Genomic DNA, 18517 nt, shown 5'->3' with positions numbered 1-18517 from the left:
GTGGGGAGGAGGACCCATCAGCGCCCAGGGACCCCGGCCTCAGAGCCTGTTGCTTGCGAACCAGACGACAGAGCAGGTGCGACTCGGGCCGCGAGGGCTGCTGGCGGTGAGGGAGGCTGGATTTCCAGCCGGGCGGCGAGCACGCAGACCCCCCCGCTTCCCACGCTCAGGTTGGAACCTAGCCATGTGCGCCCAAGCCCTTTCTCCCGTTTAGCCTGTCTCCTGCCGGCTCAGACCCAACCCCACTCTCCGGACCACGGGCGACCCCACAGTTATTAAAACCAGAGGGTGGCGGAAGAGGATTTGCAAGGATGAAGGAGCCAGCGCAGCCTTTCTCTTTGGCCCAGGCTTGGAAAAATCTGAAAGCTATTGAGGAAGGACAGGAAGAGCCGAAGTCAGGGGGTGGAAAGAGGGCGCCCGGGGTGGAGAAAGCCAGCAGCTCCCCGGTCTGTCCCCCCCTCGCAGGTGGTACAGTCCAAAGCGGGGCGGGGCGACGGGAGGCTCCGCCCGCTCTCACCCGGCCCCTCTCCCGCCTTCCCCGCCGCGCCGCCGCGGGAGCGAGTGAGCGCGCGCCCCGACGACCCCTCCCCCGGCGCCCGCGCTGGGGCCCGAGCTCCGCCCCTCGCCGAGCCGCCCCCTGCGCGGCTGCGGGCAGATCTCGCTCCGCTCTGCGGACGCTGCCACCTTCGTGGTCTCTTCCTCCTTCCGCAGGTGTGCGAGGGCCTCTCGGGGCAGAGGCGCTGCCCTGGGTGGCCGGCAGGGCCCGCGCGGCTGCTGAGCGCTCGGCGCAGGGAAGCCGGATCCCCCGCCCGCGCGGCGCCGTGACAGGTGCAGGGTCTGGCTTAAGGACCCACCTGCGGCGGCGGCTGCGATGCCCACCATGCGGAGGACCGTGTCGGAGATCCGGTCCCGCGCCGAGGGTAAGTGGCCGCCGCAGCGCCGGGCTGGGTGCGGAGCGCGCGCGGAGGCGACTCGGAGCCAGCCGGGAGTGGGGCGGTGTGAGTGTGTGTCTGTGTCTGTCGGGAAAGAGATGCCCGTCCCACCCCTTCCCCCAGGAATGTCTGGCTGTTGTGCCTGGTCCCTGGCGAACCCTTCTCCCTGCACTGTCTTCGGCGCCCTCGCGGACCCCTTCGCGGCTGCAGAGCCCCGAGATTGGTGTCCTGGGTGGGATCCCCACGGCTCTTTTCACGCCGCAGCGTGACTGTTCGGTCTCTGCGCTCTCGCCCTGCCCGCCTCCCTCCCCACTAGCGCACAGACCTCTAGGTCTCCGCTCGGCTTCTCCATTCTAGGGCTGCAGATCCCCAACCCGCCGCCCACCTTTGTGCAGCCCCCACATCACGACACCCCGAGAGCTGAAATTGCCTTTCCCAGGATTCAGGATCGGTAGATCCGCAGCCCCTCGCCACTCGGAGCGGGAGGAGCCTTGACTGGGGTTGGGCGCTCAGCGGGCGCTGTGCATTACAGTCTCTGCAGTTCTGCCTCTTGCAGCGGTGTCTCACCCAGCTCCATTCCGCGGTTTTGTTTTCGTGTTTCCGATTACCTGATACCTGCACTTTGGCCAGCTGAGTTGACTTTTTAGCAAGGTGGAAGCTATTTTCTTTGCTCCACCCAGGGCCAGCTGTTGAATGTCAGCAATGAGCAACAGATGCCCGAGGGTAAAGGCAAATACACTTTTGGAGGGCTGAGACTCTTCATCCGCTGAGGAGCCCTCAGCATCCTGCCCAGCATTTGGCCGTCAATTGGTAAATATTTTTTTATTTTGTTCATGGTGAAGCCAAGACTGTACAGATCGTGAGCTTTGTTTTCTTTTGGTTTTCTCTCCCATAAACCCATACTTGAATCCTGCCAAGGGTGGCTCACGTTCTCATAACTTGTTTTTGAGAACTTGGCTGTGGTCACTGGTGTCCCTCCTTCACCCCCACCCCTTCCACCCTTTAATGTTTGGCAACTGCTAAAATGATTTTAGGAGAAAAGCTATAGAAGTTAGGAGAATTGGATTGCAGGGGTTTGAGGGCCGTTTTATTATTTTTCCACCTCTGAGCCTTGATTTTAAAAATGGGGCCTCTGGGCTCTAATGGGCTTCCAAGGTGGCTCTGATAATAAAGAAGCTGCCTGCAATGCAGGAGACCTGGGTTTAGTCCCTAGGTCAGGAAGATCCCATGGAGAAGGGAATGGCTACCCTCTGCAGTATTCTTGCCCAGAGAACTTCATGGACAGAGGAGCCTGGAGGACCGCAGCACATGGGGTCGCAAGGAGTGGGGCTCTCATAGCTCTGATTTTCTGATCACAGCACTTTGGAAATTCTCAGTGGCACGTGTCTGGGGAGAAGGCCACACAAGAGTCAGAAAACCTGTGTCCTGCTTAGGAATTTCATACATACTTATTGTCATTTGTAATATAATAAAAATATACAGGGCACCTTTTAGATGTACACTGTCTTTAAATGTGCACAGTGGAAAAAAATGTACATTCTTTTTTATACTTCTGAGTGAAATGAATTTTCTTTTTCTCTTATTTTTTCTTCCATTTTTATTGAGCTATAATTGACATGGCATTATGACATATGACATAATGATTTGACTTCCATACATCATGTAAAATTACCATATTAAGTTTGGTCAACATTCATCAAGTCATATAGATACAAAATTAAAGAAACAGAAAAAAAATTTTTCCTTATAATGAGAATTGTTGAGACTTACTCTTCTAACATTTCATATATGAACATAATTATATTTATCATGTTGTACATTACATCCCTAGTATTTATTTATCTTATAACTGGACGTTTGTATTTTTTGATTGCCTTCACCCTCTCCCTCACACCGCACCTCTGGTAACCACCAATCTGATCTTCTTTCTGAGTTTGTTTGAAGTATAATTAACCTATAAGAGTATGTTAGTTTCTGTTACAGAACATAATGATTCGATATTTCTAAACATTTCAAAATGATCTGCATAATGTTTAGTTACCCTCTGTCCACATACAAAGTTATTGCATAATTATTGACTATATTTGCCTCACTGTACATTTCATATACAAGACTCACGTATTTTGCAACTGAAAGTTTGTCCCTTTTAATCCTCCTCACCTACTTCTCTACCCTCCCCACACCAATTCCCACTGGCAACCACCTGTTCGTTCTGTGTATGTATGACACTGTTTCTCTTTTGTTATGTTTGCTCACTTGTTTTGTAGATTCCACATATAGGTGGAATCATGCAGCACTTGTCTTTCCCTGACTTATTTCACTTAGCATAATACCCTCTAGATCCACCGATGTTGTCGTAAATGGCAAGATTTCATTCTTTTTTTTAATGACTGAGTAATATTCATATATATACATACACATACATATACATGCACACACCCTGCATCGTCTTTATTCATTAATCTATTGATTGCACTGAGGTCGCTTCCATATCTTGGCTATTATAAAAATTGCTCAAATGAACACAGTGATACATTTATCTTTTCTAATTAGTGTTTTTGTTTTCTTTGGATAAATACCTAGGAGTGAAATTGCTGGATCATATGGTAGCTCTATTTTTAATTTTTTGAAGAACCTCTGTACTATATTCAGTAGTGGCTGCATAAGTTTACATTTCCGCCCAACAATCACCTTCACCAACAGTAGTTATTTGTTGTCTTTTTGATCATAATGAATGAATTTTCTTAATCATCATTTGAGTGAGCCATGAAGGTATGAAAATACAGTGGTAATAGTTGGGATTGCGCTTTCAAATAATAGCAGTTGCTGGATGCCATATCGTGTGAAATGGGAAGAGAGAAAGGACCAGAAAACTATGTGAAACTTCTACCATGTGAAAGGATTTTATCTGAGAGGCAACAGTATTGTTTTTGATTGACATGTATATTTTTCAAGGCATTTTTGCAGAGATTACCCTATAGGACCTTACAGCGCTATAAGGTTGTGAAGGTTGGTGAAGATGGTCCCACCTGATAGTTGATGAAACCGTGTCCCAAGTGATGGAGGTGCTTGGCACATTGTCAGAGGCGTAGTGGCCGTCGGTGAATGACCCTTCCCCCATATTGGTTGGTTCAGTTTATTATGTGCTCAGCATTTTGCTTGGGACCATGGTGAGGGCATCAATGATGACACGGTGGACTGGCGATGTGGCTCGTTGCCTGCTCCACCCACACTCTTCTCTCCTAAATAGTCTCTTTTGACAGCTCCTGCTGCCTGATGGCATTGTTCTGAACTCCTCAGCAGGCTGGACCAGGGTGGGCTTCTGACAAACAGCGGACAATCCAGAGGTGGCTCAGCACTGGTGACCTTGGGCTTTGGCTCAAAAAGCCGAGGCTTTGTGGTGATCACCCCTCCCATGGGGAGAGCTGGGCTTGGAGACTTAGAGCGAAGGCTGAGGCAGAAGGGGGCAGAGGAGAATCGGCTGCTGGAGGGGTGAATGGCTGGCTGTCTTAGGTTGTGCAGATGCTGCTGGTATGAGGAAGCAGAAAGTGTGCACGTGAACACAGAAGGATAGGAGAGAATGGCCTGGAAGGAAGGAATGACGCAGAGAGACCCAGGTGCTGAGAGAGGGTGGCCCATCCCTAGCACACCTCCCCCGACTCTAGAGCACCTCCCCTCCACCCCCCTACCCCCTATCTCTTTTTGTCCCAATTCAACAAGTAGCCTTAGAACCGGCTCTTATTTTTACTTTAAGCCATTTGAATGGGTTTCTATTCCCTGCATCCAGATTGGCCAGACGCATGGCTGCTCTGTGTGCAGGTTATTTACAACCAAATCGAGGAGAAAGAACGGCCACGAAATAAGAAATAGTCTAGGAGGGGATGTTATTAATTGAACAGTGTGCTTGCTGTGGGGGATGTTATTAATTGAACAGTGCTTGCTATGGATAGCAAAGAGCCATGAAAGATCAGACATAAGAACCTGAAGCCTGCGAGGAAACAGTCCTTGAGGAATCATTTGAAATGAGTCCTCACGCGATGCTTCTCAAACGTTAAGGCGCGCACCCATCACCTGGGGATATTGTTAGATGCAGCTTCTAGATGTAAGTAGGGCTGGAGACGCATTTCTGGCGAGCGCGCGGGCGATGCTGGGTGATGGTCTGCAGGTCACAGTGTGAGTACCAGGGTTCTAAGACAATGCCGTCTCTTTCAGCAGTCAGGCACTGAGGTTAGAGCGACCAACTGCAAAAGTGCTGAGCACGACTGTGGCTCACTTGAGAGTTCTTAAACTGGCCGGGGACGGAGGGACACTGAGAAGGAATGGCACGTAAATTTGGGTAAATAAATGCTTCTAGATTATAGAGTATTTTAAATACCAGGATGAGTCATTTGGAGTTTGAATCAAATATTTTAAAAGGATCTTAGAGTTCTTCTAATCCAGTTCTCATTCAAGCATGAGGTCAAAGTAAAATACCTCCAAAAGGGCCAGTTAGGTGCCAAATCACTGTAGGGAAGTGACATCCCCAAAGTATGTTGGATGGTTTGTAGGAAATGTAAATAGACTAGTGTGTGTGTGTGTGTGTGTGTGTGTGTGTGTTTTAAGGTCTAAAAATGACAAAGACCAGGATTAGTATTGGAGTGGAGCAGTGAGACTGGAAAGGGAGGAAATAGAGCTATTTCTCAACAAATCATTATCTTGTTTAACAGATAATCTATTGAACTCCCATAAGTACCATTCTTGAAATTTCAAGAAATTTCAAGTACCATATCTGAAATAAATCAGTGAGCAAACAGAATAGAAAAAGCCCTGCCCCGGAGGGGCTAACATTTTAGTGAGGCAAGAGACAGAGCAAACACAGAAAGTTAGCGAGTTATAGACTTTGTTATGTGATCAGTGCTATAGGACAAATAAAGAGAAGGCAAGATGCGTAAGGTTGGTGGATGGATTGCAACTTTAAATGGGTTGGTTAAGCTAGCCTCATGGAAAAGTCGATGAGAAGGAGGTGGATTAAGCCTGCTGGGAATCTGGGGGGAGAAGTTCCAGGCAGAGGCCCCAAGGCAGGAGAGAGTAAGGAGTGTTGGAGGAACGGGATGGCGGGCGTGTGGGGGGAGAGGGGGAACATAGTAGGAAATGAGGTGACTAAGGTCATGTCATAGGACAATGTGATATAGTGACTATACCACGAAAAAACATATTAAAATAAAAGGAGATTATCAAGCAGTAACTTCAGACTTTAATGTTTATAAGATCCCAGGTATCTCATTAAGACTACTGTTTCTTGAGCTACCCCATGAAGATCTGTTCAGTAGATCTGCCATGGGACTGCATTCTTCACGACCTGCTGGGATATTCAGGTGTAGGTGAAGCACCTTTTAAGGATCTCTGCTTTACAGTCTTGAACCTAATTGATTGGGAAAAGGTATTAAAAGATAAGGAAATTAAGGAGGCATTTCAGTATAGTAAGAGAAGACATAAATTCAAATTCTGAAGTAATTGAGGGACATCCAAATGGACATGTTTTGAGATACTTTGAAACTGAGAGATTAGATGTGGGGAAAAGCAAATCGGAATCTCTGGTTCAGAGATAATAGTTGAAACCCTGGTAGATAAGTTTGCCAGAAAGCAAGGCTAAATGATGCAGAAGACTAAGAATCATATGCCCCTTTACTTTTACTCCAGCTAAATCAAATAAGCCTCTAAATACAGCATTAAAAATCCTAGAAACAGGGACTGAAATAACAGTGGTCTACACAAAACAGAATTTTTCTGGGTGCTATAAAACTAGCATGAAGACAATCCAGGTCACCTGTGCCCACCAAATAAAGTCATAAGGGACATGGGCTCCTTACGCCTTTCTGCCTCATCATCTAAGTGTATAACTTCCTTAAAGTCATAGTGTGGCTGCTGGCGTTCCAGCCATTGTATAGGAATTCCAGGTCAGAGGAAAAATGAAGACGCGTGTGAGACCAAAGGGTTTTCTTGGAAGTCCCACACAAAGGCTAGCGGTTATTTTGCATTGGCTCGCTTCTGCAAGGAAAGCTGGAGTTTTCTAGCTGACATGTAGTGTTTTATTATTAAAAGAAAAAAGGAAGAATTGTTATTGGATAGGCAGCTGACAGGCATTGTCACTGTCAGATTGTCAAAGGCTTTTGCTTGATTAAAAGAGGTGTTCTAGAGCTCATGATTTACAAAATAATGGCCACTATTCAAAACTAAGGAAATGCACACCAAAAAAAAACCACACCATGTACCTATCCAGTAGGATCACAGAGAGTCAGACTTGACTTAGCGACTCAACAACAAGAAAGCAATCCAGTGGTTTGCGTTTTACACTGTTGAATATTATGATGCTAAAATGTAAGGCATTCATTTGACTATGTAAAATGTGTACTAAGTGATAAATTTAGAAGTTGTCCTCAGGATTGTTTTCCTAAACTGGCCTGTGTAAATGGCACCTTTAAAATGTTTGTAATTATAAAATATACTGCATTTTATTTGCTTAAAATGTAACAAAAGGAGCATGGAGGTAATTTGTATAAAAATTGCTAAGAAGAAAATTTTAGGAGGCTGTTTCATTTGTCCAGGTAAAAGAAGACTAAGATCCTTTCTTCCTTTAACAAACATGTATTATGCACCTGCTGTGTGCCAGCCAATTGGATGGTGGGTTAGAAGGGTATAGCAAATGAAGGATTCCCCAAAGTAATCATGAAAATGAGTTATAGATTTATAACTGACATGACATTCTTTCACAGAGCAGGTATGTGAGTATAGTGGTGCTTCATGTGGTCAATATTTGGGAATTCCCAAAACATGTTATTTTGCCTAGTGTAATCCTGGCAAAGTATTAAGTGTGGCAAAATTATATTATTTTAGCCTTTTTCATCTATAGTGCATTATTCTTTTATTTCACTTATATAATTTCAAAAACAATGAGAACTGAATCGTTCATACCTACCTTACAGGCTTAAGGAAAGTTTGCATAGATAAAGACTGTGCTTTTGAAGTTAGTGAAATATTTGCTGCTATATTGAATTTCTAAGCACATGATTTCATTACAGTGTAAATGTTGTAAAGGCAACAGATTCATTCTTTACTACTCCCTGGAACCCACATCTTTCAATGTTCTTATCCTCTGGGCAGTATGCTCCCTAAAGGCAGGGATCTTTTGTCTGTTTTGTTTACTGATATACTGAGGATATTGCCTAGGGCATAGTAGGATTGACTTAAATGAATCTTGTGACCTAAATAAAGATGAGATGACCTACAGATGCCTGATAATCAGCCCTACTTGGTACCCTCCTGCTTGGAACCTGACCATTGAAAAGGGAGCGATTTTTTGTGTTATCTGTTCACTGCTGTATCCTTGGACTTAACAGCTTTTGTCAGATGAACAGTTAACTCTCAACTTTATTTTTAATGACAGAGCTTAGTTTTGGTCTCTTGATTGTAGAAGTAACAGCTGCTCATTGGAAAAAAACTCATACTGCAGAGATGTCAAGAAGACAGTAAAAATCACCCCAAACTAAGCCATCTAAATATAACCACTTAATATATACATTATCATTTAATAGATATCCATTCCAACAATTTTCCAGAAGAGAAATATATTTATTTCTTAAGAAAACTCAGATCAGAGCCTACATTATTCCTAATCTTTTTTTTCCCACTTAGTATTTCATAGACATCCTTGTCTATAAATATAATTTATGTAAACTCCATAAAGGCTTCCCCAGTGGCTCAGATAGTGAAGAATCTGTGTGTGGTGCAGGAGACCTGGGTTCAATTCCTGAGTCGGGACGATCTCATGGAGAAGGGTATGGCTGCCCACTCCAGTATTCTTGGCTGGAGAATTCCTTGGACAGAGGAGCCTGGCGGGCTACAGTCCCTGGGGTCACAAAGAGTCAGACACGACTGAGCAACTAACGCTTTCTTCCAGAAAGGATGGGATTTTAAATTTTAATTTTTCTAGTTTTATTGAGATAGGATTATACATAATTTGTGTGCAACATATTTGTATATACTATATTGCAAAATGATTACCACAAAAATTTTAGTTAGTATTAATCACCTTGCATAGTTACAGATGTCTTCTGTAATGATAAGAACTTTTAAAATCTACTCTCTTAGTAACTTCAAATATATAGAACAGTTGTTAGCTATAGTTACCATGCTGTGATGACATCTTCAGAATTTAGCTTCTAATTTGAATTCTGTACTTAAGAAAGTTATTTTATGTATTTTTAGTTGGAGAAGAATTGTTTTCCAACATCGTGTTGGTTTCTGCCATACCACAGCGTGGACGTGAGTGTGTAAACTGCTCCGTCGTCTGACTCTGCGACCCCATAGACTGTAATGCAGCCCCCCAGGCGCCTCTGTCCATTGGATGCTCCAGGCAAGAATGCTGGAGTGGGTTGCCATTCCCTTCTCCAGGGGATCTTCCCGACCAAGGGATTGGACCCAGGTGTCCCACATTGCTGGCAGATTTTTTACTCTCTCAGCCACCAGGAAAGCCCCTCAAACAGCAACATGAATCATGACTCATGAATGAAAGAATACTTCATTCTGTGTAACAGGTTCTATGTTCATCCACCTCAGTTCAACTGACTCAAACGTGTTCCTTTTTATGGTTGAGTAATGTTCCATTATATATGTGCCACAAGTTCTTCATCCATTCATCTGTGGATGGACACCTAGGTTGCTGAAAGTTTGTAGTTTCGACCACCTTCACCCGTGGAAAGAAATTTTTTTATCTACTGTCGCTATTTAAATCCTCCGTGCCTAGAGCGCTGCCTGGCACTTAGTAGGGCCTCAGTAATTATTTGTTGAATGCGTAGATCGTGTATTTTATGGCAGCTTAGCATTATAGATGTTATTGTATAATAATTAACTAAGTAATCCTCTGTGGGTAGGCATGTAGGTCATTTCCAGTGTGTATTTTCAAAAAAAACAAAACACTTTTGAATAGGCATCTTTATATATCTTTGTACACTTTTCTGATTATCTCTTTGAAAATTCTTTGAGGAAAGGGATTTCTGGGGCAAAAGTATGTATCTTTTTAATTTTTTTATAATGGCAAAAAAATGCTAAAAGATTATTCACGTTAATGCCCTCGCTGAAAATAAACCAGAGGTCCTACCCCGCTACTCCTTCCCCACCACTGGATAGTCTTCTTTATCCTTTTGAATATACAGTGCAGAAAAAAAACTCTAAGTTTACATTGCTGTACTAATAAGATATGCATCCTGATTGGTTTTAGTAGTTATTTTTATTTTTGTCTGAATTGTTTATGCATTGTAAGTTCCTTTGTGAAGATTGTCTTGTATTGAATTTTAAGAGCTTATCACATGCCCCTGACAGTAGCTGTTTTCCCTGTTAATAGTTCATCTTTTCCCTTTTTTGATGTTTTCTCCTGTACCTGCTTGGTTTTTGTAAAGTATAATCTTTCAGTTTCTTCCTTAAAATTTCTGGCTTAATGTCATGTTTCTTATGTCAAGATAATGATAATTTTTCACTTATGTTCTTCTTCTAGTATTAGCACTTTTAGATTTCACCTTTAAACAGTTATACATGTAATTCCTATGGGATTTATTTTGTTGTGAGATGTGAGCTAGGGGTCTAATTTTATTTTTTTCTTAATTTATTCTCTATCTGGCATGATAACCATATGCTTTATCATCTGTTCTCCCCTCACTGATCTGAGGTGTTGCTTTTACATGCTAAATTTACATACATGGTTGAGTCATGGTTGGAGTCAGCCTCTCCCCTCTTCCCCTCTCCCTCTCTTCTATATTTTGGTCTGTTTTGGCCCCTTGTAACAAATTCCTTTGTTACAATTAATCACTGTTATTTCCTCTAATTTTTTTTTCTGGCCACTTTCATGCTTATTTTTCCACTTGAACTAATGAGTGTATCATTGAATAAAGTTAATGTGTTGGAATATTTATTGATATTGCGTTAATTTTATAAATTTGTATTGAGAGAACTGATATCTTATACTGAGTCGTTTAAGCTTAGTTTTACGCTCCATTTATTAGTTTTTCTTTTATGTGCTGGAGAGAGTTTTCTTAAATAAATTCTATCCATTTTAATGATTTGTTCTTTAGATAGCTTATGTTTTATAAAGATATTGTGCATGGAATCCTTTCTAAAATTATGTTTTTGCTCATGACTGACAGAATATGTAAGGTGGAAACTGTTGAGTTTGAAACTAACCATCAGTCTGAATTCTTTCACTTTAAATAGTTTTTCAGTTAATTTTTATCTCCATAGGTTTTAAAATTATACATCATAAGGTATTTTTAAACAAGGTTTTCAATTATAATTAGATTTGATCAGGTATATTCTGATTACATTAATTTTTTTAGTAAGATTTGTTCCTTTTTATGTGCTGAAGTTTTATGTACTTGGGTTCCAACTTACTTTTTCTAAGGTTTCACATAGCCCTTACACAATAGCCAAGGTAACTGCTCTTTTTTATCCTTTTTGTTAGGGTTAGAGGTCAGAATTTAGACCAGCTAAGATTTAACTAATGGTTTTGTAAGATCTACTCCCATCAAATTGACATTCATGTCTTAGATCAGCACTGAGAGAAATAAAGTGATCCACGAGCACTAGACACATATGTACTTGTAAATCCTCTAGCAGCTACACTGTAAAAAATTAAATAAGTGAAATTAATTTTAATAATATTTTTTCTTTAATAGATCCAAAATATCATCTCATTATGATATTAAAAATCAATAATGAAATAGTTTGCATTCTTCTTTGTACTAGTTTGTAACTGCTATGCATTTTATATTTACAGCACATCTCAATTTAAACCAGTCCCCTTTCACATCTGTTTCCACATGTGGCCCGTGGTTCCTGTGCTGGTCAGCACAGCTCCAAATTATATCTCTAGCTTGGACTTAAGGATTTACTAGAGTTTTTCAGAGTATAAAATTTTATAACAGAAATGATGGCTCAAAGTAAGCTTATTAAAAGTACATGTAAAAAAAAAATAAAAGTACATGTGTAGATATACTTCTATCTTAAGTAGAGATTAAGCCTTACTTGCTTCCAACAGAAGGCCTTCTCAAATGTCCTCATAAAACCTCGCAAAATGTATTAGTGCTTAAATAATACTGCTTGTGACATAGCCCTCATGGCAATTTAGAGGTTTCATGTAAATTCATCATGGCATCTTTTGAAGCCTGTTGTTTTGGACCCATTAAATGTAATTCTTTTTTAAAAAGATTTGATAAGACCACTCTACAGGACCTTCCTATTAGTTTTCTTTTAAATGTTAGCAGGAAATGTGTGTACATAGGATAGTAACTTTGGGTAGTTTGCCTTTATATACATTGTTGCCATCAATTTTGTTCATCTAAGGGGCTAAAGAATTTGGCTTACTGGGTTATTTATACATTGAATAAACTGGGCAAAGGCTGTTTTGAATTGAGCCTCTTCATTGTCTTGCTTAAGCCCATCTTTGAAGATGACTTGATGTCTTGATCCATTCAGGGTTGTACTTCAGGAGCCTGGGTTAGGCATGTGGCAGCTTAGGTGCAGACTGTTGCTAAGAAGGTCAAAGGCAGTGGAGGCTCTGAACCAGGAAACCACTTTAGTGGGCCAGACCTATTTAGAATACAAAATTAATCTTCATGAATGAAGCAAGCAAACTGGTTTGCAGGGGTGAGTCAGAGAGGTGGTTTGCTCTGGCACCAGTTTAGAATAATTGAGCTTCTCTAATTAGCGTCGCTCTCTGTGGCTAACTCTGGTCTTAAAGCCAACTTGATGTGGAGGAAATCTCCTTCTAGCATCTGCAGCCCATCTTTCCCCCTTGTCCCTCCCTTTCCCCCGTGTAGATTTAGCCCTACGCAGTCCAGAAAACCTTCGCAGCAGGAGACGTTAGAGAGCTCTAATTTAGCGCTTTGAGGATGTGGCTTGAACCACCCTGCCACCGTTTCCTTGACCCTGACTGCTTGTCGCAGCAACTAGATCCAGTTCTGGGGGCCCTGCCTGTCTGAGCGAGGCCTCCTCTCGGCCTCTGCCCTGGGGAGGAGTTCGGGTGCCGGGCCAGCTGCCGGGGGCTCTGAGCATCTTTTGCTTTCACTCCCCCCTCGGCACTCTTGGCCAGCTCTTCTGGGCAAACGTGTGGCCCGTGTTGGAGCGCTCTGGTTCTGAGCGCGCCTGCTGTCCATGACCGTCTTTCTGGGCACCATCCTGTCCTCCTAATGACTAGCTGACCCTTCCCAGCCCCCTGCTCGTCTGTCTCACTCTACTTCCATTTCTAAACTCAGCCCGTGTCCTCTCCCTGACCAAAGAAATGAAACCAATCTCTCCCTATAGGTTTTACCCATGCTTGATGTGCCGCTGTATATCTTTTAAGTTGGATTCAGTCTGCTTGATGCCAGAATGGACGTGATGAGTATTCTCAGGCAGACTCACTCAACTTTCATAACGTTTTCCCCGCAGTTGTGAGTAAGGGTTAGAGAGACGATTTGAGGAAGAGTGACTCTGCCATCTTTAATGTAGAGTGTGCCCAGGGTGGTCAGGGCAGTGCGAGGCTTGTGTAACAGGCTTACAGTCAAGCGTACGTTGGTGGTGCTCAATCCCGGCTGCACAGTGAATCAGATGGGGATCGTCTAAGCAGTACTGATGCCTGGACTCACCCGACCAATGGAATCAGTCTGGGCCGTCGGGCGTATGGACTAAGCATTGATATTGTATCTTCCAGATAATTCTGATGTCCAACAGTGTTGAAAAATACTGATGCAGTTCTTTGAATTTCCTTGCTTGTGGAGAGAAGAATAGATTATATAAAGTCATATAGATTGCCAGCCGAGAAACCAAGAGCATATGGATATTTTTTTGGGTAAATTTGTCTACTGCCCAGTTACTTAATGGATCTAATTGCACTTCTCTAAATTTCCCCTGTCGGAAATGATGAAGCGTGTATGATGATACTCAGTTATTTGGTTTAGAAGAATTTCTTTAAAATTCTGAATTAAACAGTCAATTCAGTACAACCAAATGAAGAGTAAACACATCCCGTTTATTTTTAGCTGGTTCTATATCTACTTTGGGAGCTTGATGAATATGAGCCTCTCTGCAATGTCATTTCTGGTTTTTGCTAACCTACTTAACTTTTAGTATGTTGTACTTCATGTCTTTATTCCCCCTATATTTGTAGCCTATATGTGTGTAGTTATTTGCACCTGGAAGAAATACCTTAACAACTCAGTAAAAGTTTCCAAAACTTCTGTGGCTACTTTCTGTACAAGAGGTTTATTTTCTTTAGTCTACAGTTATTAATTTATCTCACCCCGATGTTAATAGATCTTTCGCAGGTTAATGTACAGAAAACAGAAACTTACCACAAACCTCAATTTACCTGCCTTCCCTGGTTGCTAAGATGAAGCTCATTTTGAAACTCTTAATGTAGCCAGTATGATTTCTCTGTGGCCTCCTGATGGGTGCTGGGGTCTGGCTTCAGGGTGTGATGATGATGATTTCAAACTTCTAGGAGCAGAAAACAAACTCCCTAGTCCCTTGTTTTGTTATTTAGTCACTAATTTGTGTCTGACTTCTGCGACCCCATGGACTGTAGCCTGCCAGGCTCCTCTGTCCATGAGATTTCCCAGGCAAGAATACTGGAGTGGGTTGACATTTCCTTCTGCAGGGGATCTTCCCAACCAGGGATTGAACCTGCATCTCCTGCATTGGGAGGTGGATTCTTTACCCCTGACCCACCAATTAAGCCCCTATTGTGCCTTAGGTCAAGTGTATTGTGTCCAACCTTTGTGGGTTTTTTTTGTTTTTTTTTTTTAATTCTCTTCTATCCTTATCATTTCTGCATTTAGACTTTTCTTTTTTAGGTGATAATGTTACTTGTACTCCACAGATGGAAATCTTTTTTTAAAAAGAAGCCAGAATTCGATTGGAGGAGGGGGATGGAGTTCTGAATCACTGGTTCAGTTTAACCCCAGATGGCAACTCATTTGTGTATTTTGGTTTAAAGTTCAGTGAAAGAATCATTACATGGGTTGGCCTTTTGTGAATGTAATTAGCAAAGAAGGAAGAAGGCCTTCTTAATTTCCCCAAGTACTCTGCTGAATTCCTCTTGATCTTATTAAGTGACTTTCGGGTGAGTGAACTACTCTCCTATGTTTTAATTTTAACTAAGTCTGAATACCAAGGTCTTCAGTTTGAATTGATAGTTTGATAGTTTTCTTTATAAGATGTCAGGCATTTTTCCATATGTTCAGCTGGAATTGTCTCTGAAATAATTCTGCTGACTCACACTAATAGACTCACCATCTTTACTGTTTATACTTCATGTGTCTTTAGCTGGTTTGGTACCCTGCTATTTGACATAGTAGCCACTTAAAGAGCAGAGTGCATCTGTTGTGTGGCACAGAGAAATCTGGAGAATAACTCACTTGGTGCTGTCCCACTTCCCTAAGTATCTTAAGGCACTGCTCTGTAAATAATTGACTGGACAGAAAAGGAAATAAGGCACTCAGGGCTCCCAAAGGGCCTGGAGTGACATCTGACTTTGGCATCTTCTGAGCTCTGTGGCCTTGGACAAGTCAGATAGCCCCTCTAAAGACTCCCGTTTCGCTTTCCCCAAATACAATAAAACTTACCCATGAATCATCTGTCTCCTGGCTAGAGAGTAGACCAAGGCCGACTGCACATTGGAGTCTTCTGAAGAGCTTCAAAATAGCTGATCTTTGGATTTTGCCCCAGGAGATTCTGATTTCATCTTGGGGGTAGAGGTTGATCAAAGAAAGGTGATTGTGGCTTGGACTACTAGCTATCTGTGGTCAGATGTGGTCAGATTTATAGTATAGTTTGAAGGGAGATCTAACAGATTTATTGGTGGGTAGGACGCAGAGTGTTAAGGATGTTGCAGGTTTGGGGCCCTAAACCCAAAATGATGGCACCATTTATTAAGATAGAAAACTCTGGGATAAAGTACTAAAAACCTCCTTGCATCTTAGAAAAGACTGTGAAGATCCACATGTGCCAAAATAGGTATGTTTCGACATATTTTCTTTTCTTTTTGGAAAGAGGATTGCTTTTATCCTAAATTCAATCTCCTTCCTCTACCTTCCCTTTAGTTTTCTTTAGAAATTCAGTAAACATAACTGTTAGTATCTTGTGCTGTGTGCTATGCTTAGTCGCTCAGTTGTGTTTGACTCTTTGTGACCCCATGGACAGTTAGCCCTCCCAGGCTCCTCTGTCCATGGAATTTTCCAGGCAAGAATACTGGAATGGGTTGCCATGCCCTCCTCCAGGGCATCTTCGCAACCTAGGGATTTAACCCGATTCTCCCACTTTGCAGGCACCTTCTTTACCAGCTGAGCCACCAGGGAAGCCCATGAATACTGGAGTGGGTGGCCTACCCCTTCTCCAGGGGATCTTCCCAACCCAGCTGAGCTATCGGGGCCTATTCCTTGTTTCTATGCATTTTAGCCATCTGGGAGCAGTATGGGTTCATCTCTTTGGAACTGATCACTCTATTGGTGTTTTTGGACACCTAGGAACTCCATGGATTCATCTCTTTGGAACTGATCATTCTGTTGCAGAGACTTTTCACTCCATAATCAGAGTTGATGAGAATAGTCTTTATGTCATCATTGTGTTCTTTTGGCTCTCGAGGTGTTCCACACTGCAGAAACATCTTTCAGAGTGCAAAATTAAAACACTTGCTATAAAGTAGATGCTAAGCAAATGTTCCTTGAATCCGCATCTGCTGAGTGATAGGGATAAGATCAAGCTGTTCAGATTTTGGAAGCTGAGCTTTTAACATGCTGGCGTGGTTTTGAAATCTCATGGAGTTTTCTTCTCATCATGTCCAGGCCCATTGCATGTTGCTCAGCAGTGGCCACAGATACTCCAGCAGATCTAAGGGGCTGATTTCTTTTTTTTTTTAAAGACACAGGGGAAATTTGCTTTTTATGTTTATTAATTATTTTGACTGCTGGCTCTTTGGTGTAGCACACACTCTCTCTCTTGTTGGGGAGTGCCGGCTCTAGCGTACAAGGGCTCGGTAGTTGCCGCGTACGGGCTCAGTTGCCCCACATACATGGGATCTTAGTCCCCCGACTCGGGATCGAACCTGTAGCCCCTGCATTGGAAGGTGGATTCCCAACCCTGACCCCCCAGGGAAGTCGTAAGGGGCTGACTTCGTATCTGTAATCCGTGGTGGTAGCATGTGGAGGCATAGGGATTGCATTATGAGGCTCTCTCTGCCCTGGGTGATTTTTACTTACGGCGTCAGAGGTTCTGGAAGCCTCCCGAAGCCCTCCGCCCGCTCATGGTTCCCGTTCTGCCTGTGAAGTGGGCAGGGCTGCCGGCAGCCGCACGCATATGCAGGTGCCCTGCAGCGCCAGCCGGCTCCGAGCTCGGGCTTTGAGGTCTGTGCAGCCCGCCTGCTGTCGCTCACGCTTCGCGGCGTGATCTGCCTGGTGGGGCTCCCCCCGCCTGACTGAGCCACATCCTGGCAAAGCGAGGGCAGCGGTGCCTTCCGTGCTTTCCTGCCACCGACTCTGGTTTCTCTGAGCCTGTCTCGCCTCACCAGCCTTGGTGGGTTCTCTACGCCCACCCCCGCAGCGCTCACAGCAGCGGAGCCATCCCCGGCCACGTGTGGCTGCAGTCCACTGTCAGACCGACCCCCTGCGCCCAGGGTCGTGGCGGGGCTCCCCGGGGCCCCTCTAGCGATGCCCTGTTCTTCTAGCTGGGTTCACGGACTTGTTGGATATTTCACATGCCAGACTGTGACACAGCTTGTCGTCAATAGGCAGAGGAAAGGTTCACCTCTTTCCCAATGCTGGGTGGTATCCAGTTCTATAGAGTAAAACGCTGTTCTTGCTCATGGTGATTCATGGTGCTGGGTGTGCTGTGCTGACTGCACCCAAGCCACAAATTAGCAGGCAGGCTTTAGCTTCTCCACTGGGTGTTTTTGACACTTGAGACAATGTTTAAAAAATAAAGGTGAATTATATTTTTCTCTCTTGCAAAAGCACAATGGAGATACACAGGTGCCCATCAAATTCCACTGACTTATTCTGAGAACAGTGCAGCAGCCAAATGGTATTTCTGTTTCTTTTGATAAAAAGAAACAGTTCTCTTTTGAGAACTGGTCTTGGAATCAGAGGACTATTGGCCTGTCCACCTGTTTTTATATTGTAAAATGCATCAGGAGCTCTAAAAATAAAAGTTGTAATAATTCAGATAACTTCATGATTGCTTCTTATTCCTTTTTCCAATATGCTTCAAAGACTGACTTATTCAGAACTTTAATTCAGTTCTGTCTTCCTATGATTGTGTTGTGGTGAAATTAACGGGGTTACCTATTCTGCAAGCATTTTTATCAACTAATTCAACAATTTTTTTTCCATACAGAAAGTGGTTAAAACTTGCTTGTGCACTGGCACTGTCTTAGTGGTTCTCTGATGACTTCATAACTGTCTTTGTTTTAAAAGAAAAAGAAAAACTTTAAAAAGATGACATCATGGAATTCCAGGGTTGGAGTGAACTGTCTGCATTGTCCCTGGTCCAGCCTGCGGGCGTTTGGTCATCCAGCTCCTGCTTGA

At 43.3% G+C, this 18517-nt stretch overlaps 1 protein-coding gene across 3 annotated transcripts in view; it reads left to right on the top strand.

The window, feature by feature from the left end:
* Positions 1 to 540: 540 nt before the first annotated feature.
* The window catches only part of ATP8A1 (ATPase phospholipid transporting 8A1), a 228475-nt gene continuing 210498 nt past the window's right edge, over positions 541 to 18517 (top strand). For all 3 annotated transcript variants that reach the window (XM_043871058.1, XM_043871060.1, XM_043871059.1), the window contains exon 1: positions 541 to 920. In XM_043871058.1, the coding sequence (XP_043726993.1) occupies positions 872 to 920 (49 nt within the window). In that variant the 5' untranslated portion in view covers positions 541 to 871. The remainder of the gene's footprint in view (positions 921 to 18517) is intronic.

The sequence above is a fragment of the Cervus elaphus genome, chromosome 17 (genome assembly GCF_910594005.1).
Source record: "Cervus elaphus chromosome 17, mCerEla1.1, whole genome shotgun sequence".
Lineage (NCBI taxonomy): Eukaryota > Metazoa > Chordata > Mammalia > Artiodactyla > Cervidae > Cervus > Cervus elaphus.
Note: the sequence above shows the minus strand (reverse complement) of the source record. Positions and strands in the feature narration are given on the sequence as shown.